Below are 27,874 nucleotides of genomic sequence, written 5' to 3' on the forward strand. Positions count from 1 at the left end.
TGTTCAGCGTTGGCTGTCGCACTCGTGTACATGTGCATCGCTGTCGTGTTTGTTTCAAGTGTCACGTTTCGTGCTATTGTGTTCCCGTAGCACTTCGGAGATGACTGAGAATATTTTCCTCTTCGTTCCGAACATCATCGGTACGTAAAAAACCCGAAGGCTTCTAACGACGCTTGTAATCGTTGAGCGGATTTTTAGTGAGCATACCGTAAGAACATGCGATTTTAGAGTGCGTAAACCACCCGCACACAGTTCACGCTTTATCTCGCGTTTCAATAGCTGACCTACTTTCAAGACGGTAAAGCGAATTTGAGAAGAACATCTTAAAAGTAGTGAGGCTACTTGTGGTCAGAGCTCGCAGTTCACTTTTGTTTGAATGGACCTGCACGAATTAAACTGTAAAAAAACGTAAAAAATAGTAAATAATTTCGAGTTCCCTGCCACTGATATCGTTTCAAGTAGTGTTTCAAGTAGTGGGATGCTCTTGTGGGGACGGCGTCGGTATATATTTGTTGCAACGATAGTTTAATCTCATTATACCTTGAGGTCGTGACCTATGCCTGTGCAATGGAACTGCAGGGTTCTGAACGTTTAAGTAAATAGTTTTATAAAGCATGTAGAGTGCTGTCTGAACCTGTGCCCTTCATGTGCAAAAATATCCGTTTTTTAACAGAATACTTGTTGCGAACTTGTGGTTAATGATGGCGCCTTCTGCTTGATAAAAAAATATAAAAAGAAATATTGGCTTACACTGTTGCAGTAAATATAAAAAACTGCGCCACCGTGGCCTCTATGTGTGAGCGGTACTACGCCTGTCATTTGTCAGTGAGTGGACAGCGTTTAATTAGTATGATTTATTGCCTTGCAGGATATGGCCGCATCATATTGGCTCTCCTGTCATTTTACTTCATGCCAACAAACTGTCTTGTTGCATCAATTTGCTATGGAGTCAGTGCGTTTCTGGACTGCATCGATGGCCACGCAGCAAGAATGTTCAATCAAAGTAAGAAAATGTGCTGGACAACATGTCATGATGCTGATATGTGTTCTGGAAATGGCTCTGTTACATTTTCTGGTAATTTCTCCTTCTGCCTTTTCACTTATGTTCCTATCTGGTCACCACCATAGTGAGCATTAACCCCCGCAGGGGCGTCTGCGTCAGCAAGGCGCTTGGTTTGTTGTGACACCATGTACCCGAGCAAACGAGGGTTGGACCCTCCTTGCGTTTAACCGTGCATGGCTTAGCCATGTCTGGCGAAAAGGGGATCCTGGGGGTTGAGCCGATGCTGAGCGTTTAGACCTTTAAGGCCCCTTGGCAGAGGCAACACACTTCTTTGGCCTCCGCTTCACATAGATGGCAACCCCAGATTGACCCACTCGGGGGAAATCGGTAGTTGCGTTTTCCTATCCATCCTGCTTTCTAATCTTCATCTTTCTCTTACTTTCTGTCTTTTCCTGGCTTCTTTTTACTTCCAATTTTTCCAGACGGCAAGGGTTAGCCTATTGTGGGATAGCCAACCTTGGTTATAGCAGAAACGTGCAGTTGGTGTTTGCAGGTTTGTTTCTTACAAGTCCTGAGGCATCCCCTTGATGGGCTCTACGGTGGGTGGCTGGCATTACTGCCGAAATCTGAATTACACTTATGAAGATTTCTTTTCCAAAATTTCCTGATCACCCTCAGAAACGAGGGTACACCAGAGAAGTCCTTTAGTTTTTTGGCAACTAGAAACAGAACTTCCCGTGGTTTCACATGATACAGGATGATCAACCAGAAAAGATGAGGAGTATGATCCAACCATTCCTTGTGTTGAAATGTTTGACTGCAGCTCTTGGTTGAGGCTGTAAAGTAATGAAGATGGCAAGTGGTGATTTCCTCTTGGAACTCAGAGATAAAACAACTTGACAAACTCCCTAACCTATTGTCATTCGGGGACTTTCCATTGACAGTATCGCCACACTGTACCGTGAACGCCATCCATGATGTCTCCGCTGAGAACCTAATGGAACTGACTGAAGCTGAATTATTAGAAGGCTGGAGTGAACAGAATGTCATTAAAGTTAAAGGAATTAAGATGAGGCGTGAGGGCTACGAGATCAAAACCAAGCACCTAATCCTTACTTTTGGTTCGAGTATACTGCCCAGGAGTATTGAGGCAGGTTACGTCAAGATCCATGTCAGGCCATATGTTCCACATCCTCTGTGATGCTTCTAATGCCAACGATTCGACCATAGTCCACAGAACTGCTGAGGCCAACAGACATGTGCTTAATGTAGTTCCCGTGAACATTCATCCGAAACATGTGAAAACACCCTGTACTGTGTCAATCGTGATGGTGAACATGCCACATACTGCGGTCCTACCTGTCTTCGAAAAGAGAAAGAGATTGTAACAATCAAAGTGAAACTTGGCGGATGCGGCCAGCGCTGCTCCGCCATCCAAGGACAAGCCATCAACCTCCGGGCTGGTGAGATCCAAGGTCACATTGTTTGAGCTGAAGAATACCACATCCAGCCCCTACCCAGAAACATGCACCCCGAACTTCACGTCAAACGCCGCAAACTTCGAGCCAAGGAGCTACAATGCAGCTATGGACAGGCTGAAGGAGTGTACTATGTGGACGCTGCAGCCTACACCCCTAAACATCGTTTTGCTATAGCGGTCGTAGACAACCAGGGCAACACTGTTTGTTCAGCAACAGTCAAGACCACCTCGGCGGGTGACGCGGAAGAGGCCGCCATTGCACTTGCATCAGGGCTACCCGATTGCGACGTCATTATTAGTGACTTTAAGACTGCTATCCGGAACTTCAGTAACGGCTACATTAACAACCTCGCGTACTCTCTACTTGTAGCTCACCCACCAGAAAAAGACATCGCTCTCGTATGGACTCCAGCACATCAAGGACTCCATGGCGACGAAATGGCTCATGCCGCTGCTCGAGGATTCACGGACTGAGTGGCTGCAAATATGGGCCTAACTCTAGAACCCAATGACTCCCAACAACACACCAATAAAGACACACTAGTCACATTCCATGAAATTTGCACACATTACAGAAACCAACGCCTATTGTATCCACCTCTCTCTGTGTCTAGAACGCGCCAGAGAGAAATACTTTGGCGACAACTACAAACTCGCACTTTTCTTACCCCGCGCACTTTGCACTTATTCTTTCCCGCCACATACCCGACACCCAAGTGTCGCTTTTGCCCTGTCCCCATAGCAGATCTCTCCCATATCATGTGGCAATGCCCCATCAAAACTCCCCCCCGCACGCTCAAACCATTAATTAGTAGCGAGGAGCTGTGGGAGACTGCCATGCGCAGCTCCGATCCCACCCTACAGGACCGAGTCCTGAGGTGGGCTGAGGAGGTAGCGGAGGCCTACCACGACTGGTAGACGTACTTCTAGCCACATAATGTGGTGATGGACGCCTGCTGGGACTGGAGTACTTAGACCTCCCTCTCTCCCCCCCCGGCCCCTCCCCTTTCTTAAAAGGGGAATAAAGTTCATTCATTCATTCATTTTGAAGCAAACAAACCGCTCACATGAGCACAAGACCAGTGCCTCTAAAGAAGTGATGGAAACAACACCGAGGGTGACTGCGCAATCAGCGCTCAAGGAGCGGCGTGATTCTATCGGGCACTCGAAAAAAGACAAACCTCCCGTCAGGGTGCATGGAAAGGGCCCCATGAGCAAATGTTCGTTTCCTAAACACACAGCGCAAACACTACTCTTACTATGGAGACGCATATACTACAATGGAATGTAAGAGGACTCCTCTGTCACCTCAACAATATCAGAGAATTGCTCAATAAATATAATCCAAAGGTGCTGTGTGTTCAGCAAACACATCTGAAACCAACACACACAAATTTTCTCCAACAATATGCCATCTTTCGCAAAGTTTGTGATGCGGCTACCGCCTCATCTGGTGGTGTAGCGATAATCGTGGACAAGTCTGTTGCTTATAAGCATTTGCCACTAAGGACACTACTCAAGGCAGCTCGGGCAATCATGTTTAATAGATTGGTCGCTGTCTGCTTGTTATAAATTCCTCTGAATTTCAAGCTCACTAAGATGATTTTTATGGCCTCATTGACCAGCTGCCAGAGTTCTACGTGCTTGTCGGGATCTGAATGCTCACAATACTTTTTTGGGACACTCCCAGTGCAACGCTAGAGGTCGTCTCATAGAAAGCTTCATTATAAGTTCCGGTGCATGCCTCTAATAAGAAGGAGGCCACCTATTACGGCCTACAACATAATCCATACTCATCCATCGATTTAGCGCTTGGATCACCCACTCTTTTTCCCGACCTAGAACCGTACAACCGTCCTTCTAATATGGCCGAGCTGAGAGCTGTCTTGAGGGTATGCAGCAGCTCTGCACCAGGGGCTGACAGAATCATGTATGACATGGTTAAAAACCTCGACATTGACACACTGATGGCACTTCTTGCACTTTTTAACTCTACCTGGGCTGCTGGATACCTGCCATGCACATGGAAGGAAGCTGTTGTTATTCCAATTTTGAAACAAAGTTAAGATCCATCCGAAGTATCAAGTTATCGCCCGATAGCTCTCACAAGCTGCGTTTGTAAGGTTTTTGAAGAAAAATGCTAAATCGTCGCCTTCTACATTTCTTTGAATTTAACAAATTACTTGAGCCTTTCCAATGCAGTTTCAGAGAGGGTCGGTCCACAAATGATAATCTCGTGCGCATTGAGGGAAATATCCAGGATGCGTTTGTTCATAAACAGTTCTTCTTATCGATGTTTATCGATATGGGGAGGGCATACGACGCAGCGTGGGGGGCGTTACAGAATCTTGCGAGACCTGTTGGGAATAGTCATCTGAGGAAACATTCTGAACATGGTAGCAGGCTATTTGTCAAATTGCACCTTTCATGTCAAAAACTGCAATGTATTGTCGAGTCCATTTATACAAGAAACTGGTGTACCTCAGGGAGGCGTGTTTAGCTGCCCATTCTTAAGATGAAGATACTCGGTGCTTCATTTATATCTTATTGTGTCTATGTATACTCAAATAGGTTTCAAATCCTGTAACCTTGCAGTGTGCGAGAAATAAGCACAACAGGGCTTGAACAAGATCTCTAAGTGGGCAGACGAAAACAGGTTTACAGTTAACCTCCACAAAAGTTTGTGTGTTCGTTTCACAAAAATAGAGGCCTGGTTCCAGATCCAAGTGTAGAACTGTGTGGAGAAGAAATGGCTGTGCACAAAGAACACAAGTTTTTAGGCATAATACTCGATGCTTAGCTGACTTTCATAGCACACATAAAACATCTTGAGGCAAAATGCTTAAAAGCAATGAACCTACTGAAAATTTTACCACATACGACATTGGGCAGTGACAAAAAGTGTTTGATGAACCTCCACAGGAGCCTCATCTAATCATGACTGGATTATGGTGCCATGGCATATCACTTTGGCGCGCCAAGTGCATTAATAATGCTAGATCCAGCCCATCATCTGGGGCCACTGGCACCATCAGAACAAGACCTATTGAAAGTCTATATGTAGAATCAAGTGAGTGGTCACTCAGTCTGCAAACAACATACATTAGCTTCAGATACCTTCTAACTGCTTACTGCAACCGTGAACACCCTTGTTATACTACAGTTATTATGACGTATGCTACATTTTTTCATAATTGACCCTCTGTGAGACAGCCTTTCTCACTGCGTGTGAGGGAACTGAGCGAAGAAATGGATGTCCCACTTCTCGAGCATTGCCTAATGCCTCCAGCCAAGTTGTTACCGCCTTGGGAGTGGCAGGTGGTACAATGTGACATATCTTTTCTAGAAGTCTTAAAGCGCTCCCCCGAGATCAAATTACGACTGTATTTCTTGGAGCTTCAGTCGAAGTATTCCTGGTCCGAATACTGCACCAACACATCAAAGTCACATGCAGGTGTATGTTACGCAGCAGTTGGAATCATAGTCTAATGTTTTAATAATAATAATAATAATCAAAGTAAAATATTTTACATCCATAAATGTGTATCTTCACAGCTGAGACGTATGCAGTATTTTCCGCTGTTAAACACATCATCTTCACAGCTGAGACGTATGCAGTATTGTCCGCTGTTAAACACATCAAGAAAACAAAGATACAAAATGCTGTTATATTCACTGACTCACTAAGTGTTGTAAGATCCATAATGTCATTCACTAAATACAAAAATCCCATGCTTAATGATGTTTATTTGCTTCTGTGCACAGTGTATATATCTAACCAGCAAATCACAATATGCTGGGTACCTGGCCATAGAGGTATTGAGGGCAGTATGCTTGCAGCCGAAACTGCTACATCAATGGCCATTGAAGCCACCAACATCTGTGTAGCTATCCCTGCCATAGACTTGAAACCTCTCTTGCAGAAAAGGCTTAGGAGCTATTGGCAACGCTTATGGGACACTGAAACATCCAATGAGCTACACGTCACTAAACCACAGTTGGGGACTGAGGTTATAATCTGTCAACTGAGAATTGGCCACATATATGGTACACACTTGTAGTTGCTGAGTGGTGATGAGCCACCTGCCTGTAGTAAATGTGGCGAGATGCTGACAATCCTGCACATGTTGCTGGAATGTGGTGAATTAGATGCTCTCAGAAAAAAACACTCCCGTTTACTACACCATCAACAAGTTCCATCACAGCCAGCAATGTTCCTTAGCAACGACCCGCCCTTTAATGTTAAATCAACCTTAGCTTTTTTAAAGGATGCAAGTATACTGTAAGTTGGACACCCAAGTGATCCGTAGCGCAGCCTGTTATCGGACGTTTCTGCTGCAAGAATAGTCTTGAAGCATGTGCTTGCTGGTTCTTGTGCTCAAGGACCTGGGAAAGGCTTTAGTGCTATTTCCATACCTCCACATTTTTATCATTTGATCACTTTGCAATGTATATTCTATGGTCATAAAATGTCTCGCTTGTCATTGTCATCTTTCTTGCACATATATATTTTACGAAATTACACACTGACTGTTTTTAGGCCCCCTTACAGCCATGGTACTTCCTAGACTTCATATACTATTGTTAGCTCATTGTATCGTGTTTGGCGCTCTTTGGCCAGATCTAGCCCTTGTGCGATTAAAACAATATCATCAGTCAATCAATCAGCAAGTATTAATCACACGTAGTTTAATGTGTGACAGATAGATCCTCATTTAACCCTTTCAGTCAGGCGCGTAGCCATGATAGTCTCTTGGAAGGGGGGGGGGGGGGGGCTAAGGTTGCATTTCGGGGAGCTAAGGTTCCATTATTCACGGTTAAGTTTCCCATACTTGGTGCATTACTTTGAGCAAATTCTAGGTCTGCCTGAAGGCGTGTACCATTATGTACTTGTCTAGGACGTGCGTTTGAAGGATATGTGCCTTTGTCCATAGGCGACGTGCCAGGCATAAAAGAGAACAGGGCGCCAGCCGAAAAAATTTAGGGGGGGGGGGGTGGCTGCCCCCCCTCCCCTGGCTTCGCCACTGCTTTTTGTGTTTGTGTTTCTTTCTTTTTTTTTTTTCAGAGTTGACACACCCCCCATGTCATTTTCTTTATTTCTCGGATATTATAAAACAAGCACAACAGTTTTTTTTTGGGTGTGCAGAAATTTAAAAATGACACTGATAATGGCAAATGCTCTCTTGGTGTGATCCTAACCTTCCTATCTGATAAAAGGAATCTAGTGAGGCAGGAATGTGGAAACATACCTGTACGTTAGTGACGCTGAAATGATTAACGCTTGACATGTCAAGCCACCAAAATCACGTCACCTAAATGATTTATTTTAATGTAGGTACTGATGCACTCCAGAACATTAAAAGCTATGCAGTAAGGCCAGATTTGCCTCATCTTTCTTTTTGCATGCAAATGTGGGATGGCTAGTATTCACTGGTAACTTGCAGTGTGCTTGTTGTGTGGCAGTTAATCCTGATTTCCAAAAAACAATATTTGCTTAACAGTACATGCCGTACATCTTGTAATACATTCATGCACTTGTGTTCTTCAGATTGTGTTGAGCATTGTATACACTATCATGTTCAGTATGAGTTGCAATACGTATGCCATGGCCAGAGTACTCTCTGGCTTGACCTGGTGGCACTAACATGCAGCGTGCATAAAAAAATTTAAATAAAAGAAAATAAGAAATAAAACTGAAAATTGTAAAGATAATTCCAAGAGCCTGGAGTATCTCTGACATTATGTGCTTATGCTTAGGAGCAGGATATCTCTTTCTGTATATTTATTGCAGGAATTGCTACCTAAGCTGTCTCTCATTGTGTATAAAACAAAATGTATGGCACTGTGCAATGGTGCTTTCTGTGTGACCCATTCTCACAGGTACCAAGTTTGGTGCCATGCTTGACCAGCTCACAGACCGTTGCGGCACCATGTGCCTGCTTGTAATTCTGGCACAGTTCTACCCGAGCTACACCTTCTGGTTTCAACTCAGCATGGCCATTGACGTCGCCAGCCACTGGCTGCATCTGCACACGTGAGCTTTTCCAGTATACCGTCCCTGTTGCCAAGAAGTGTGTACATTGTGCTGAACTTTATGTTGAAGACATGCATAGGTGCTGTTGTTTTCTTCAAGCATTGTGTGCTTCCTCTGTAAAACTACAAACATTTTGTACTTAACTGTTCCAAGAGAAAGGTTTGGTTTTTCTCACAGAAGTATTAATTAATGAAAGAAAGTAACGAAGAAATTCAATTATACCTTCAAGTGAAATAAAAAGCAGAGATGTTGTCAGGTGTAACGGTGATTTTGGCTGAAACTGAAAGAAACCCACAAAAATATATGTTATTCATTTTCAAAGCTACAGCTTTGACACAAAGAAGAAAGGCCTGATTGTATCAAAGGGCAGTGTGGCTTAAGCTGCAAACTTATGTCTACTCATTGGTTGTTGTGACATCATACTGCACATTGTAATCGCCCATTGTAGTAATTGTTCTACCCCGCAAGGTAGCAGGCACAGTGGGACTTGTTGCTTTCTACATACCTACTGAGCACGTTTAGCGTTCGCTGAGCAGCTTATGCCAACAGAGCTGCCAGCTTTGAGCACTCTTATAGTGCGGAAATGGTGTGCAAATAGTAGTTTTTGAGGCTGAATTGAATATAAATGTTTAATTGAATGGCACTAGTAGAAAATCAAATCGAATAGGAATTGAATATGCCAAAAGTGAATAGAATCGAATAGTTTGAGAATAATGTACAGCCTTCTTCCCATTTATGTCAAACGATTTTAACATCCCGGTATTCGCAAGATTTGTAAGTTTCTGTCAATATACTGAACATTATAATGCATGCCTTATTTAAAGCACATATGGAGCATTAGGAACAATTCAGTAAGCAGCTTGTCTACAAACTTGGGGCTCTTCAGAGCATATACAGTCATGTATGTCATGTAATGTTTAGAAAGGCAGCCTTGTTAGCCAATTAGTATCTGTCTGTACTTTCCTGGCCAAATTATAAATGCCTGCTGCCTGTGGCAATGGTAGAGCAAAAAAGAAATCGCTCTTTCTTTACATTGAATGGTCGTGGCAGTTGGTACCACGATTGTAGCAATACTATGGTGCAATGAAACGTATGCATATTTAATGCCATGAGAGGTCACAGGTCTATCTATATATAGATAGATAGTAACAGACAATGCCCACTGCTGAATGTGATGTCTATATAACGTATTATTTTGAGTGATCATGCTTAGCCGGAAAAGTCTGGCTCCCAGAGCGATGCACCGTGCTATAGTACATTATGTCCACTGTGAATGGGATGAAAGTTACCTTGTTTTTGCTTCAATTTCCTCTCTTATTCTGTACAGTCGATGGCATGAAGTATTTGAGAACTAATAAAAGATATTCAGATTCGAGGACCGAATCGAATCAAACAATATGTGATTTGTTTTTCAAAATTTTTCATTAGTCGTACCCCTACTCCTCTCTTTCTGTCTGTGTCATCTTTCTGCCCCTTCTTCTCCCCCATGCTGCTGACCGATGCACATGTGTCAGCTGTGCACTAGACAGTTACAGTGAGGTCGGCCGGGCTTCCTCCTCTCTGTCAATCAATCTCTGTTTCGTGCTGTGTTGTGAAGCTTCCAGTTAGGAGGGTAGAAATGAAGGGGAAAAAAAATTACCATGATGACTATCAGCTCTCGGATTTGTTTGGCTGGCCAGCTGTAGCTCTTGCTGGGATTTATCACAGCTGACTTCATATTTCAAAATTTGAAATAAGGCATATAGTCTTGATAGTTCTTTCACTTGCCTTCATATCACAGTTTAGCTTGGTCGTCAAGTTTTAAATGGCCCTTACAAATGGCTCCCTGTTGCAGCTGTCCCAGTGCAGCTGTCAGTCTCGTGAATTCTGTCACCTTATCCTCAGCAGCACTGTGCATTGGCTGATGTGTTAACATGATCAGATGATTTGAAAGTGGTGCTACACTGAAGAGCGACCTCAGTGCAGCAAATGAGAGGCGGCAGTAACTTGCACGAAACATGAATGTTTACAGAAGAGGTAAGTTTGAGTTACTACACTAAATGCAGAGTGTGGATAAAGAGGAAAATGCAGGTACTGACAAAAACATGAACATAATACAAAAATGCACTTAAAAAGAACGTCACACAGTCTCACAATATAACTTCAGAGGAGCTAAAAAGTCAGGTGTTGGAAACACAGTGACTAGTTTTAAATTATGAAGTAGTAGGTGTACTGAAGAGGATGCTGCATGTTCGAGACATTTATAGTGTAAAGTCTAAGAAGTAAGTACAAGCTGGGATTTCATCCATGATGCTAGCATGATTTTAGTCCGTAATGTATAGCCAACAGCCGAGACAGAACAAGACAGAAGGTGACATATGTTGTTTGTGGCCAGAGCAGACAATGCTGGTGGCCCATAGATCAGTACTGTGCCAGTGGACACTGCTGTAGGACTGCAGGCCAGGTGGGTGCTTGTTCTGGTGTTCAGTGTTCTACATCATCTCTGGCAAGTGGTAATGGCAGTGCTTTTTTTTTCTTCTCATTCCTGCATCTAAAGCATCTACTATTTACAAGCTTCTTGTGATATATTCGCTCACATTTCAAACATCAAATTTTGCATGGAGGCTGCTTTGCATCTATGCTATAAAAATGGTGTTCTTTACCTGGTCCAACATTTTGTCACACTTGGCCTTTAAAGGCAGAGCCATCATGATTTTGCTGGTTGTTGGCTGAATTTGGCTGAATCATTGTGCCAGAAATTGTAGTTGACTAGTATGTCATTGATTGAGTAGTGTTGGATTTGTTTTCCTAGATGAGATGTATTCTAATAACTTTGCTTTCGAACAGTTCCACTGGCACTTGTATACTGTATTTATTGACTAGTATTTACTAAGACAGCATCCCTTGAATACGCAATCTTTGTATCAGAGACTGGTAGTTGATATGGCTATATCACTTGGATTGAATGGCCTTAATCTTTTTCAAGGTCCCTTCTGTCTGGCAAGGACAATCACAAGAACCTGGATGCTAATGACAACCCCATCATGAAACTGTACTACACCAACAAGGTGAGTTGTAAATAACATTGCTTTTTCACATTGTTTAGGACACGGAGATTATTATGCAGCCATCACTGCATGGAATGATTGATCAATCAATGAATGCAGCAACAAACATTAAACCTCAAATTTGTTTTTTAGATGGCCTTGTACTAGTGCCCATGTATAGTGTAACTTGGTATAGTTTTGTGTGCTACAGAGATGCCAAATAATTTGTTATATGTAGTCAAACCCGGTTATCACGAACACCTATCAAGCTCAAGGTTATCAAGCTCACCTTTAACAAAATTAAACTATTGTGATCTATTAGTTATACAGTTCAATCTTGATAATTCGAACTCAATGAAAATTTGTTCGAATTAAACCAAGTTCAAATTAAAGGAAGCTCATTGAAATGGGGGTCTTATGTGCAGCGCTGTGTTAAATAGCGCGTATGCATTGAGCTAGTGTGGGTGACGATTTCCGGACTTCTAGGCAAAATTTTTGCTGCTGTAAGCCACACCTCACAGCAAACTTCACATATAATTTGAAGCCCGATATTACTGATATGTTTATTTATTTTTTAATTTTTGGTACCCCAAAATACGGCACTTGCAACAAGAGACAGGAGCAGCAGCCGGTGTGCAGCTGCACTGCTGAGTCTAAGTGAGCTTGCACTGCTGATGAGAGCACGGTTGGCAGCCCAGTATGTTCAAATTAACTGTTGCAAACGCTTATGTGTTTGGATTACAGGGTGTTGAAATACTGATAATTGAAATACCACATTGAAATACCGATAATTTTGTCAGGGCCACAGCAGTCAGTTCAAGTAAACTGGAAGTTCGAATGAAGCGGGTTTGTATTAAGAAGATTCCACTGTATATGAGATTGTCATCTCCATTGGAGAAAAAAAGCAAGGAAGGAATAAATTTTTTAAAACAGAACTACGTGTGATAAAGAGTAATTTTTCCTCCAGTTTGAACAGCTTTGCAGCATCACTCAATTGGATCTCGCTTTGATGCACTTACAAAAATTTCTGTATGCATGCCTCCAAAAAGGCAGGTCGAGAAAATATAAAAAAAAGCTCCCTTGAACACTGTGTTTGTAGTATGCAAGCAAATTTATGGTAGTGGGAGTGGTTGTCTTGCCTTTAATGTATTGAATGTCCAGTTCGTTATGAGGGAGCTACATTATATAAATATTATTTGGTAAGTTTCACATGTGGGATATAGAGGATAATTTATATTATCCACATTCACAAAAGGATAAGATTCCATTCACCAAGACAGACATCAACATTGCTCTTGATTGAATCATTCATAATGTGAGTTTTAACATTCCAAAGCATCACATGAGCTATGAGACACACTGTAGTAAAGGCTGTGGAAGTCTTGGGTCAATTTTAACTCCATGACATTCTTTAACGTGCACAAAGAGCAAGGGCCTATGAGTGTTCTTGCATTCCAACCGACTCAGAATGCAGCTGCCCAGAACATTGTATTTAGCAGCAGAACACCTTAGCCACTGGGCCATTGCGGCCTGTCAACATTTGCCTTTCAGATTGTGAACAGTTGTGAACAGATGCTTCTGCAAATTACTTTTGCTGATTGCATACCTATTTCTTTCTTGCTTCATTTGAGCAAACTTGAATTGTATTTTCCTGAATGTTCAGCTGATGAAAATAATCATAATTTTATCTCTCTTCCAGCCAATCTTATTCACAATGTGTGTGGGAAACGAGGCATTCTATGGTGGCCTCTATTTGCTCCACTTCACTGAAGGTCCATTGGGTGAGCACAGTTTGGTTTAACATACTCCTCTAGTCAGTGTTTACATGATTTTGGGGCTTCTCGAAAACAGTGATGGTGCTGCTGCAGCTTTGTGAGCCAAAATAATTAAGCCTTGAAATTCAGTGAACTTATGTAAAATCTTTCAGAATGTAGCAGCCTTGCAACACCATCAGGACTTGTTGCAAGAGTGAGCATGACACAAGAGCTAGATGTTTTTCGGTTTTATTTCATCATCGTCATCATCATCATCAGCCCATTTTATGTTCACTGCAGGACGAAGGCCTCTCCCTGCAATCTACAATTACCCCTGTCCTGCACCAACTGATTCCAACTAGTGCCCGTGAATTTCCTAATTTCATCGCCCCACGTAGTCTTCTGCCGTCCTCGACTGTGCTTCCCTTCTCTTGGTACCCATTCCGTAACCCTAATGGTCCAAAGATTATCTAACCTGCGCATTACATGACCTGCCCAACTCCATTTTTTTTCTCTTAATGCCAATTAGGATATCAGCTATAGCCGTTCGCTCTCTGATCCAAACCGCTCTCTTTATGTCTCAACGTTATGCCTAGCATTCTTCATTCCATCGCTCTTTGTTTGGTCCTTAACTTGTTCTCAAGCTTCTTTGTCAGTGTCCAAGTCTCTGCCCCATATGTCAGTACCGCTAATATGCACTGATTGTACACCTTCCTTTTCAGTGATAATAGTAAGCTTCCAGTCAGGAGCTGACAATGTCTGCTGTTTATTTCATCATGAGTGCTAAATCACCGTTGTGAGTGTACAAGGCTAGCATGGAAAAAACTTTTAACATTTACATGTTATTGCGCTATGTCCTCTTTTGTCAGAAGATCATTATAGTTCACCAAGAATATAATATTTTACAGTTTTTTGTTTTCTTAAGGATTTTGCTATCTTTTGACATGTGCTTTTATGGAGCTAGTAAGTGTGAATTGGAATGATTGACTGGGTAAGTTTGTAGGATCATGAACCAGAGTTTACAACTTGATGCATCTGCTTTTCAGTTCTTGGATTGGGCCTCTTCAGAGCCATGACCCTCATCAGTGCCCCAATAGCCATCGCCAAGTCACTTGTAAGCCTTCTCCAGATGCAGATTGCTGCTGTAAACCTCGGTACCATTGATGTCACTGACCGCAGCAAACGCACAGAGTGAGCTGTTTATGCACTGGTGCCACCACTGTGAAATTAGTTCCACCAGCCACATTGCCAAAAGAAGCGCACAGATCACCTGTATGGGCTCTGTCTTGCCATGTTTCAGTTTCAACTTGATGTTCGGAATTCGTGTGACATTTTGGGAAGAGGAGGCGAACATGGGCATATTGTTCCTGTCGATGCACCTGCAATCCCCAGTACTGGTTTTGACAGGAACTCATTGTATCCATTATTTAGCTCACTGGCTGAGTCTGTTAGACTGTTGTGTATATTCAGTATTGTTAATTAGGGCTACCAGTGTAAAGCCTCCTTATTGTCAAACAATTAGTCAATGTGGGGGTTGTATCATGTAGCAAAAAAAAAAAAAAATCATAGGTCATATCTGTTACCGCTGCAAGATTAGCTGTGGTGCGCTCACTAATGTGGAGTGATGAAAATCATCAGCCTGGTAGGCAATCCCTTTAATTTTTCATGTATGAGGTCACACATCACGTATTGATATAACCATTTAAATTGAATATTGCATTTTCTTCTACCAGGTGATCATATTTAAGTTCTAATAATTCTTTTACAATTGCCCATGGCATATAGCATAATTATACTCCTTGATCTGGATTATTCAGAGGTGGACATTACTTGCATAAGAACTAAAAACATATATTCACCTAATTAAAAAAAATTATGAATGAACTTAATTACATTACAGGACATATTGTAGTTTATGAATTGTAACAGGTGACTTTGCAAGGCGTATCACTTATAATTAATTTTCTGTATGACACCAGTTTCAAGATGTTCATTGCCAAACTGTGTGATGAAATACATGGGTGTTCCACTTACTTTCGTGCTTCAATGCATGAAGTAGCGTTTTGTTAAACAAGTAAGTAGAAAAACAGTGCATTTTTACTGCTAGGTTGATGGCACCTATCTCTGAACCTATGCCATCCTCAAAATTTGTTCCAAGTAGATTTGCCTAGCAAGCTCACCGGCTACAATTAATAAATTGCAGTATGTGCCATAAGGTAATTAGTTCAGAAGTTAATTAGTGAACGTTTGCTATTTAGTTGATTATGTGTTTCAATTTCTCGTTCAAGTAATGTCGACATTGACCTCTTTGAATAATCCAGCTTATGGACTATAATTATGCTATCTGCAATGGGCAATATTTTTAAAATTCTGTAAAACTTAAAAAATGGTCACCCTGTATAACCTCTGCAGGTGCCAATTAATTATTTTCATTGAAAACATTGTTTCACCACATTTCTTACATCTTCAGATTCATGAAAAACGTACAGCTTCAGAAAACAGATAAGGAATTTTCAATTTTCCAGTGAGTTTTCTCAAGTTTACAGAATGTGGACTTAGTTGTGGACTCCGTTGCAAGAATGAGGCAAGAGAAGGCAGGAGTTTTATCATCCATCCATCCAGCTTTTTTGGTTCAGCCTCCTGTGACCATCCTGTCTTCCTACTCACACATTGAGGATGAAAGGTCACCTTTTTATTCTTCTTTTTTTTTGGTACTATTAGCGAACACCAATAGATAAGCAGCTTTAACATGTGGTGCACCACATAGAAATAAACATAAAGTGAGGACTAGTGAATACAAAAGTAAGCACAGAACACGGAGAAACAAAATGTGTGGTACCAATCCATTGACTAAATGAGAAGCTACCTTTGGTCATCACAGTGATTAAATGAAGAGCATATATTGGAAGGCTTAAATGGAATACTATTAGAAAATTTAAGACTGCAGTGAGGGCCTTTGGGGGGGGGGGGGGGAGTAGCAAAACATTGTGGCAGAACAAATATCTCCGCATTACAAATTACGGGGTGTCTAGTGCCTTTGCAAAATTACCTGAGTGACACAGAGCTTTGTTTTATGTCAAGATGGGCTGACACCGTGCCACCCTATGCTGTTAAAGATAAAAAATGACTTAAGCCAGTTTCAATAGTACCGAGTATTGTTTATTTTTATTTTATTCAAAAAGAAAACAGAAGGGAGGGGTTAGTAAAATGCATAGCAAATAATATGTGAAAAAAATGGTAAAGCCCATTGTAAATCGATTCGGACATTCTCAAATACGAACAGAAAGTAGATGCATACAGAAGCAAATATTTTCGAATATGAGCTATTTCTATCAACTGATAGCAAGCTCATTGGTAAGAGGCCCAAACTTTGTCGCAAGTGAGATTATCTCTCAACAGCTGGTATGTCAACCTCAACTGTCCTGACATGCTCTCAGCCCGCGCACAATGCCTCAGTGTTGCGTTTCACTGCTTTAAAGAGTTTATTATGATTCGAATGAGGGGCACCTGCGTCTCGGCGTCAGCCAACAATTTGTTTTTTGAGCTCAAGCTCCTTCAAAGAAGAGGCAGCACGCTTCCTTTCCCTTTCATTCCTCAGTGTGTAGGACCTTGGTGTTCTCGTCCTCCTTCGCCCCACGGACCATTTGAAGCAACCTTTTGGTCAGTTGTACAGTCAACGTCCGATTTTTCGGACGCCCTAGGGGCCGCGAGAACGTCAGAAAAATCTGGCAGTTCGAAAAAATGAATCCATGTCTTTTACTGCCCTTAAGGGCTCAAATCGTCACAGGCATATCTGGAAAAGCTCTGAAGGCCTGCCAGTACACTTATTAGGCATATCGGTGCTGTACTGCGATGGGAAATGGCAGCTGCACGCATGTATAATTAACGAATACGTACTGTGTCCCGTCATAATTGCCCCTTCCCACGCGTGTTATGCTTCACTGCAATACTTGCGCGTATGCTTCACAGTGTAACATTGCTGTAACGAGGCGAAGCTATCTTTCGGGAACTGGCATATGCAACGCACCGTGCTTTCTGAGCTTCGAAGCCAATCGTGAAGATTACAAAGGTGGAGTCAGTGCCATTGCTGACAGCGGCGAATTCTCTCAATGAGAAACACGGCACCGAACGGCAAGAAGCTTAATAGTGAACTTCGAAGCAGCTAGGCCTAGCGTTTCCGCAGTAGTGGCTACAGCTGCCAGCGAATATGTGTGCGAGAGCACCGGTTCGAGGCGGCGAGGTAATAAAAATGGTGGCGGTGGTGGCTTTAATTGATGCCGTGTCGGACCTGCGGTCATGGCAAAAAGTCCAGAAAGTCGAACGGTGAAGGGTTCTTGCGTGCGAAATTTCAGACGTTCACATAGATTGACTCTATGGGAGACGTGGTGGTGCCGCAAGACCGTCCAAATTACCGGGTGTCCGGAAGGTCGATCATTGACTGTGCACTGGCAACTCCTCCAGCCGACGACATGGCATCAAAGACAATTTGTTACGATTCCTCTTTGTTATTCGAGCCAGCATTACTGCGACTTTCGTTCCCTTTAATTAAAATTACAGCTAATTTTCCCTGATAGAAGCACAGATTCTCTGAGTTTTCCCTGAGTATTTCCAGACTATTCAAAATCCCTGAGAATTCCTGGTTTTCATGGTTGGTAGATGCCCTGAATTAAAGGGCTTTTCAACTTACACCAATAATGTACTGAATGCTTATGAAGCGATATAAGTGAGTAAAACAAGGTTACTTTGACAAAGAGTTCACGCGAGCTTGCTTTAGCATATAGTATTTGTGGAGAGCCACAGTTGCAATTGACATAGTGTAGGCAATCCAATAGAAAACTTTAGCATTGCTGTACACCTCCACCACGCAATATTTTGTGGATACATTTCAAATTATGCAAATCTACATATTAGGTAATGTGGCGAATTGGGCTTGTTGGTACATATCTGAAACGGTGGCGGCACGAAAGAAGGCACAGATGGAGATGAGACAAGGATGAGTGCTGAACATCCAACAACGTAATTGTGAATGATTCATGAATATACACGTGCTGTCCGAGCCAGGGGGAATCATCTGCACATACATAAACATGCCAGCTCTCTGTCTGAAAGCGTGATGGAGGCCACGCTGACACATCCCGTCCCAAGTCTAGAAAGCCATTCAGATTCAGGTTCACTTCCGTTATCAAGAAGAGTAAAATGCGTGTGACACAGGAAATCGCAGAATCTGAACAGATTCCTAGACTTCCAACAACAATAATGTTGTCGGAAGTTCAGCGCTCGCCCTTGTCATCTCGCTTATGTCCCTGTATATTTTTGGACTGCCACCTTTTCAACTAGGTAGAGTGATAGAATATCTCGGCTTATGCATGACATGTGATGCTCAATTCAATTTAATTCTGGGGTTTTACGTGCTTAAACCACGCTATGATTATGGGGCAAGCTGTAGCAGGGGATTCCAGATAACTTTTGCCCGTCAGGGGTGCTCGATGCACAGTACACGAGCTTTTTTGCAATTCATCAGTATGCGGCCCTCTAGGCCAAGACTGTACCCCCGACCTTGTGTGCAGCTGTGGAACGCCATAGTCGCTGAACTACCGTGCTGGGTACATCTTATGCGCTTGCCCACAGCCTACCTACGGTACGTCCAGATTTTGTAAGCATAGTCCCTTCATCTCATGGGCACTGTGTAGTGTCTAAACTGCGCCCCTCCAGCCAGCACTAAACTTGCATTTAACTTGCTGCTGGCAGGACAGGCTTTCGACAGCAGTAAATACAGGCACTGGCAGTGAACAGTGCACAGACACCAAAAGGCATAGGCAGCAACATGATGCAAAAACAACAGTAAAAGTACTGAAAGGTAGGCTTGGAGTTTCTGCAGATTCATTGTTAAAATAAGCAGTATAATATGAGGACACAACCAAAAGCAGAAAACAGACAGCAACTCGCCTCGGCAATTCAGGGGCTATTGTGTTCTGCTCTTGAGCACAAAGTTAGATTCTATTTCTAGATGCAGCTGCTGCATTTTGGTGGGAGTGAAATGCAAAAATGCTCATGGCCTTAGATATAGGGTCACATTAAAGATCCCCAGGGGCCAAATTAATCCGGAGCCGTTCACTACGGTGTGCCTCATTACCCATGGTGTACTTAAGGACATTTAAGCCCTATAATATTCAGAAAATAGCACATGCATTGTACTCTCAACTTAAAGGGACACTAAAGTGAAAAATGATTTCTTCTGCATCAGCAAATTACAGTTCTACAACACCAAAAACACCATTCTTACAATGATAAGACGTTTGGTAAGCCAGAAAAAGCGTAAGAATGAAATACTGGTGGCGGCGCCTACTTAAGTTCCTGCACCTGGGGGCTGTGACGTCTTGGATTTTGATGGCATCTTCTAGGGCCTACTAATTATATATAGCTGTACAGATTGACTACATTGTGTTCTAAAGGAACCAAATATTAAACATGGCAAGTTTCGGGAACCTTTATTCAGCCAACGCGGCCCAAATGCAAAAACATACTTTGGAATCCCTGACGTCACGCTGATGTACTGGCGCTGGGGTTTCGGCACGAAATTCAAATACTGATACTTAGACCTTCACTTCCTCATCTAATAATCAAACAATTCTTTTTAAATGACTGCCTGCAGGGTTCTCAAACAATGCTTCATTAGTCTAAGCTGATTTATTGTTTCGCTTTAGTGTCCCTTTAAGTCACACACATTAACACACATCCACACAAAATAAAATTTAATGCTAGCAAGATTGCACTATCTAAATGGGGAAACATTTTTTAAGTACTTACTGAGATTCCATGGATGAAAGAATCGCAGGAGGTGGACTAATGCATCATAAGAATAGTGTTATGAGGGAGATTACTAAGGCATTTCATCGAAAAAATTAAATGTGAGTTTCGTGGTTCTTTTGCATAAGAGTCAGCCGGTCTGGGCACTGTCACATTGCAGAAGATAGGAAGAGGACATAGTAAACATATACATACATTGATGGCATTCAAATGACTGAACATTTCTTTCTTGCAACTTTCTCATTTGGGATAGATGGACATTGACTGTGTTGTGAGTTTTGCACCTATAATGCTTATAAAGCCTATATGCATTAGGTACTGCAGGAGTCAGTCATATCTTTCTGCTCACATTCATTGTGTAGTTATATCCCAAGTCGTAGAATGAATATCCCAAGCAGTATTGATTTTTAATTTTTTTCTGACAACTTAAGACTGGGAGTTTAGAAGAACTTCTTGCTGGGCAAGTTGGTGCATGGCTATCATAGGAAGAATTGTGCTTACAAAAGGACGAATGCAGAAAAAATTAAACAAAGTAGATGGAAAAAAAAAAATTAAATTATGGGGTTTTACGTGCCAAAACCACTTTTTGATTATGAGGCATGCCGTAGTGGAGGACTCCGGAAATTTCGACCACCTGGGGTTCTTTAACGTGCACCTAAATCTAAGCACACGGGTGTTTTCGCATTTCGCCTTCGTTGAAATGCGGCCGCCGTGGCCGGGATTCGATCCCGCGACCTCGTGCTCAGCAGCCCAACACCATAGCCACTGAGCAACCACGGCGGGTCAAAGTAGACGGAAAGAGCGCAAACTATCAGCTGGTTTTATTCGTTTCGAAGCTGCATATATAGGCAGTGTTCACATGTGCCAAAACGGAAGTCAGGAGGACGGGGAGATGGCAAATGAAGCCTGCCTCAACTCAACAAAAGCTGCGAAGAAATCGTTCCCAACCTGCAACATGTAGCTTTTTCATCCACTTTAATTGCCATTAATTTATCATTTCTTTAATTCAATTAGTAAGTACAAGTAATTTCCCCTATGTAGTCCTTGACGTCTTTGTTTGTTGGCTTCTCATGATATGATTAATAAATATCGGGCCCCTCGTTTAGCCCCCTTTCTTCTCATTCAAGGTAACAGAAGTGTCACTTTCACAGTCATTGCCCTTTTCCTTGATCTAAAAAGCTTTTAAAAGCTCAAGGGCATGTTTGTTCTTGCTCCTGTCTGGGAAATGAAAGAAATGTGCAATGTACCATCTTTCGTGGTGTTTGTTGGGTTGCTCTTCAAAAGAAAGTGTGTTGGGACCGTGGACACAAAGGGATTTCTGATGAGGCCTCTAGGGGTACTCATGAAAATATTTGAACACAGCTGACTCCCCCCCCCCCCAGTCAGCTGATGTAGAAAAGCATTTGGATCTCCTCCTTGTATATTGTATTTATTTTCATCCATTTGAGATGGCAGTGCTGCGAATCAGTGTTGAAAGGCAAATATACAGTAGTGATTGTTTTGTCTCTGTTTTGTCTTGCTACATCTGAAGCTCTTTGCAGTTGTTGCCTTCCCTACTCAATTAGGCCAACGCAGTCTTTGTGGGTGAAAAGTTTTGATATGTACACAAGGCTTAACCAGACTAAATGTACCCACTGTCACAGGAGACCATGCATTACTTTGATGGGAAACTTGTCATCTACACAAGTTGCAAGGGGTTCCTGAAAAAGAAAGCTTTACATTTGGAGAAAAAAAAAATTCTCTTCAGGATAGAGCCTGGCACCATGACCCTTCCTTGGTGGTTGCTGTACCATCAGGGCTAAATAGGAGGCTTTGTGATGGTAAGGTGAGAGTGAATTAAAGGGACTGACAACCGACTTTTAAGGACCCAATTTTCTATGGTGAAATGAAATGCTTATCCTCAGAAGTGTTTATACTGCAGCAGTTGCTCCCAAAAGCACATAGATATTTTGTAAGCAGAATTTTTTGATCTGACAAATCTCTTTAAAAAGAAGGGGCCCCGACACCAGCAATGCCTATAGCTTGCCTCGCTAATTGAAGAAGCAAAACAATGGGTGGCTTTTGCAGGAGTGAGTGCAACTTTGATTATGCATCTTCATTTTCCATATTTTGACCCCTTCGTAAATAAAATGCTGCTGCAAGTCTGTGGCTGCTGCAAATCCTAGTGCCAGCCAGTGGCAGTGTTTGGATGTGGATGCCCAATCTTGGAGGCCATGGCAACCACTTTGCTACTCATAAATATTGGAAGATTTACCTGCACATTGTAAGTAACAAAAAAAGCTTATAATAGAAAAAAAATGTGTTGCATTTCAATATTTAAAAAAAGAGAAAGAAGCCATCTACACTAATAGAACATCACATGTCAGGGCACCCTATTTTTTATCATGCTTTTGCCACGTGAAGGTGCCAAAGATCATTTTTGCAATTTTTTGTGAAGAATCAAAAGTATAAATTCTCGTTTAATGAGCAAAAGTGCTTCATTCAGTCAATACCAGACACAATCTTTCAATCAGTGGGGGCTATCTTGATTCATGCTCTGAATGGTTGTCTGTCCCTTTAACTTAAGCTTGAAGAACAGGAACATTGAATAAATTAGTATGTCTGTGGACATTTGCAAGGCGGAGGAATTTTCCTTAAAGGAAAAACTAATTCACCTGAAACATTTCAGCGGGATGACATTTTAAAATTTTCTATTTCATGAAGCTTTCCCCCAGTGCATTTCAGGTGTCGTGGAGTCATTTTGAATTTTCAGCCAGGTGCCATTTCCAAATTTGCAGTTTTGTACAGCTGGCAGCGTAGCATTCAGTGCCAATACACAAATGAAGTAATTTAAACCATATTGCTTGGATTCGTGTAGGCGAAAGTGTTCCTAAATAGAAATATAATTCTTGGCTTGATTCTGGTACGCCAGAACCACCTGTATGGCAGCTGAAAATTGCAGGCTTGCTCAGGTTTATTTCGATGCATTTCACTATTTTGTGGCAGAACTGTAGTCATACTAAACTTTGCCATTCAGCCTGCGCAAGTTATTACAGGGGCAGAAGACATGTTCAAGCAGTACCTTTAATAACAGCATTACATTGTTTTATAGAGCCAAGCTTTTGAGTGTCTGCATTCAGGCAGCCTCAATTCAATATCCTGTGCCAGCAGGACAACTTTTCATCTTATACCTTCAGGTTACTATACTTACCCGTGCAGGCATTCCGAAGCATTTCATGAATTTGTTGGCTGATGCAGAAAGTTCTCCCAGATGGCAGTGCTGAGCTTAACTTAGACAAAGGTGTGGATTGAATGGCCAGATTTTTCTTTCCACAGCTGCTTTGTGGGCTATGAGGGATGCTGCAATGGGGAGCTGTAAATTAATATATTGACTGTGTGTGGTTCTTTAACTTGTTCATAAATTTAGGTTCATCTGGTTGTTTTCTTTTCCACTTCCATCAGAAAAAATCTCTTCATGTTAAGTGACAAAATGCCATAGCCACCACAAGTAACAAGTTTTGACTAAAAGAGATTCTCTTTTACTGTGGACAGCAGTTATAAGTTATGCTATGGGCTGAATGTGCTTTTGTTCATCATGCATTGGTTCACGTATGGCACAATGTAACATTTAAAGTAAGGTAATAAATTCAAGCTAGTATATCTGGTTCAAAGAAATTATCGTGTGTTTTCGAACAAGAAATTTGACCACTAAAACACTGCTATTTCGTGTAAGTTAACAGACAGACACTTGCATGAGGTGTTAACAAATGGTGGCAGCTTCTTGTTAGGCTTGTTTGGACCTGGACAGAGATCATCAATACAGTTTGAACTGTATTTAACTCGGAGGGTGCAAGACCCTGTGCTATCCTCTTCCAACTTGCTAGGCAGGTTGAAATGGTGTCCACCAGCTTAGTCATCTTTGAAACGCCAGTTGCAATAGGCTCATTAACTGAGGTGTTAACTGAAGCCCGGTGCCTGCAGTGTTGGTACACACTGCACTGCGGTGTTTTCTTCCTTCATTCCGTTACTGTTCATTGCCACGCTGTTGGTAAGATTTGCAGGTTTCCAAAGAAAATGCACAAAAAGATGCACTAGAAGTAAAGGCAAACTCGACGAAGGCCACCTTGCGTAAGACTTGCTTATTGCAGATCTTGTATGTCTTGCATGCCAGTGGATGATGCTGCGAACAGCGTGTCTGCAGCATGAGAACCAAATATTGTATCTTAATTTTATTAACCTTTCCTATGACAGTATGATTCACATGCTACCATCTTGGATGCTAATGTCTTGTGAGCCTGTACCTGCATGTAATGTTCTGTCACTCTTGACTGTGCTGTGCAAACAGTGCCGCCTGTGTTCTGTTCTCTTTGCACCCACATGCCTCTATTGGCGTGCTTACTCAATTCTTTAGAGCCACAAGAGCTTTTAGTGACCTAGAAAAGCTTAGAGGTTACAAGAATTCATTATGTCTTGGCAGGTGTTGTAAGATGTGTATTGTATAACCTTGCCATGGTTTAAGCTTTCTGTTCATGTGATGCAGAATTAGTGGTTCTGATTGTGGGGCACAGTCGACCTCGCATTACTGGCTTGTTTTGGATGTGCACCTTTTGCACAGTTAATACCTTTAAGCAGCCACCTGACCATACAGTAGACTTTAGTTTAATTTAGATTCTGGTTCGATTTTTTTATTCAATTCGATGTCACCGGAGGGCACAAGCTGGCAGAAATGCAGATCTATGGGATGTGGCTTCTGTTATCTTGATAAAAAGAAAATCTGTGAGGCACTTCACTTTTGAGAGCAAAAGTGTAATCATGACAACTGAGGGGAACACACACTTTCTCTGATGAATGTGTTTACACAAGTACTCTACAATGCATTCGTCATATACATAGTGTAGACACTATGCGTAGAGACTGCTCGTTCATTGACATTCCCTCTGAAAAGTGTTTCAAGTTGATTATTCACTGTGTTAGGAATTCGGATGCACGCACAAAGAGATCCACCTTCTTACTATTGAACAGACCATTCTAATGCTTGCAACAACAGACTCCAGTTCTCTATGAAGCTTGTGCAAAGTGACAGCTCATTGCATCGGCATTTTTGCTGCTGCTCATAGCATTCCAATATATTTACAATGCTCAGCTGTATTCCTTGCTTTTTTTTCACCATCACACGTAGTGTTCCAGTGCTTAAATCTAGTTCTTTGAAGAGCATGTGCAAGGTGGTGTGTCTCATTGCACCAACTCTATCTTCACTCTCCTGCAAAGTGGTGCCTCCTCACATAAGCACCAAGCTGCATAACATGCTTCTATCATTCTATTACTTCAATGAAATTGCCAAGGTGCAGTGGTTATAACATATGGCTCGCAACTGAAAAGTTGCAACAGTTGGAACCATGCCAGGAACAAAGGTCTTGTTATCGAATGAAGGGTTTCTTTATAAGAAAAAGGGTTTCTTCATAACAGACCAAAAGAAGGCATTATGCGTAGACCCGTTTGTTATACATTGAATGGTTATTGATATTAAAATGGCACATGTTGGATAATTTGACCTTGGATGATGTCCATGCATGCAGGTGCACAGACATTGGAAGCTTTAAAGCTGCACCAGAGTGGTTCCCGAGGGCATGTGCAGTCAGGTACAATAGTGGCGAAATAAATTAATGCCAAGCAAGAACAGGGCCTTATACAGTACTCTGATGGCAAAACGTGGAAAAATAGAAGGAGAAAGAACTGTTCATTCCCACAAGGGCAGCATGACCAAAGGCTGTGTGCTGCAGTAGGAGCTATAGATATTGTTTCACTTTCTGCGGCAGGCAGGGTGAGAGAAATGTAGTAGAAGGAGGAGGAAAAACATTAAAAAAAAAAAGAAAGGACAAGCAGGTGTCCTTCTACTTGTGCGTAGTAGTAGAATGTAGTAGAAGTTCCCTCAAGAGATGGAATGGTACAAGGGGGGAGGAATAGCAGTGGGAGAGTCTCCTGTCACCTGCAGCGGCTCATCAGATTTTGTAAACTGATGGTAAACAACCAGAATCCTAATGAGCCACAAGGATTCTGTCAGGTACCTTGAGGATATGTCTGCTGGAAGCTGTATTCAATGCCAACGTGACAGATGTACATTTAAATACATCACTGTGCAATGTGACATGCAATTTAAAAGGTATTTTAACTTGCACAGATGGCCATTGATAAGTGGATTGAGTTGGCAGACGATGTGACGAGATATTTGGATGTCATCTCGCCTTTTCTTCTAATTTAGTTCACAAAATAATTTGACTGGTTCTTGCATTTCATTCAGGGTCATAATAATGAAAGTCAACTATACTTGCTTAATGTAGTTTTTAAACTGAGTTTTGTGTGTTTGCAATGGGGACATGCACTCCTCTGCTGGCTGTTTGTTCTTTTGCTGTCATCTCAAACTTCAGGAAATATAGCAGATTGATTGCACAACTCCTTGAGCTACTGGAAATCTGCATACTTGCACCAGTAGAAGGAATACTAACCAAAGCTGTCAGCTGGTCTTTCAAGAGATTTGATAAGACATCCTTGTGTTTTGAAAACATCCCATGCACTATGAATGTGCACACCAAAGGTCATATTTATCAAACACTTGTGTTTACAATGCACCTTTAAATGTGTTAATTTTTTTTTTCACATGGTGAATCTTTTTTTTTTATTTTGGTCCTTATTGACTTAGAATGCTGTCAACTGTGTTCAATGCTGACTTTCACTGCACTATTGTATTTATTGCTGGCAAACTTAGCTCACACGTAATGGTTGTGCACATCTTTGTACGTAATCAGTTTTTGTCAAGTGCAATACTGTAGTGATGCTATCAGTGCGTTTTTTTTTTTGCTCCTCATATCATGTTTGTGTGGCTTCAAGTTTCCTAATTTTGGTCAGAGCTGCTGCTGGTGTGACTAGTGTAGTTCACATACATCTTCACTCTAGTCGAGTGCCCTATAGTAAAATGCCTGTACATTGGCTTTCTCCCTTTTCAGAACTGTTACTTGATTCTGTGCAGCTGTGTATGTTAAAAGTGAAAATCAAGATCGAATATTGGCATTGAAAGAAAAAAAAAATTAAAAACTTTATTATGCAGTTTACACATCATGGCATCTTGACTTTTGCAAGCATATGTTGTCATTGCAGCTTCACAACTGCTTTGCATGTGATGCAGAGCCTTTACATGGAAAGTTACGTGACAAAGGTACCATTTTCATTTTCTCAAGCAGACAAGTGGTGCAAGGTGCCAAAAAATGGTGTATTGTCTGGTTTGCAAGTTTATTAACAAAGCTGCCAAATGCACAGAAATTCCTTCTTTTAATATTTTAGACCTGTATTTCGGAGAACATACTGCATTAGGATGTGAGGGGATTGTGATGCTTCTATGGAAGAATGAACGGTCTAGTAACATTCCTGTAATTATCATGTTGATGCTTGTTTGTGGTGTTGTTTGTGCCCTGTATTAGACATTCAGAGTTAAATAAACAGTTTAACTATGTTGCACATATCTTTATTTCTTTTATTTCTCCTCAGAGGTAAAACTTAACAACTTTGAAGGTAGCTTAAAAAAAAACTTTCCGAGATCGGGAAGAAACGAGACACTGAAAAAGTAAAAAAAGACCACTGGATTCAGTTATATTATTTGCTTGAATATAACACGACCACAATGGTAACATGGGGGCTAATTGTTATGTTTATTTAAAAATGAAGGTATGGCACTCTATGCTGTGCACATCAGCCACAGAAGAGGACCAAAAGACTGGTGAAACAGCTGCCACCAAGGGC

The 27,874-nt window shown here is 41.7% G+C and overlaps 1 protein-coding gene across 1 annotated transcript; it reads left to right on the forward strand.

Moving 5' to 3' along the window:
- On the forward strand, positions 1-27,592 carry Pis (phosphatidylinositol synthase). Its single transcript, XM_050169378.2, has 6 exons — positions 1-140; positions 869-1,003; positions 8,364-8,517; positions 11,483-11,564; positions 13,243-13,324; positions 14,344-27,592. Exons 1-6 carry the CDS (start codon positions 101-103, stop codon positions 14,490-14,492), a joined length of 642 nt encoding a protein of 213 aa, XP_050025335.1. The 5' UTR covers positions 1-100; the 3' UTR covers positions 14,493-27,592.
- The last annotated feature ends 282 nt before the right edge of the window (positions 27,593-27,874 follow it).

The sequence above is a fragment of the Dermacentor andersoni genome, chromosome 3 (genome assembly GCF_023375885.2).
Source record: "Dermacentor andersoni chromosome 3, qqDerAnde1_hic_scaffold, whole genome shotgun sequence".
In the NCBI taxonomy this organism is placed as follows: Eukaryota; Metazoa; Arthropoda; class Arachnida; order Ixodida; family Ixodidae; genus Dermacentor; species Dermacentor andersoni.

Coding starts and splice junctions, on each gene's coding strand:
- Pis (XM_050169378.2), top strand. CDS start 101: ATGACTGAGAATATTTTCCTCTTCGTTCCGAACATCATCG. Junction 11,565..13,242: donor AACTGTACTACACCAACAAG/GTGAGTTGTAAA, acceptor TCTCTCTTCCAG/CCAATCTTATTCACAATGTG. Junction 13,325..14,343: donor CTTCACTGAAGGTCCATTGG/GTGAGCACAGTT, acceptor TCTGCTTTTCAG/TTCTTGGATTGGGCCTCTTC.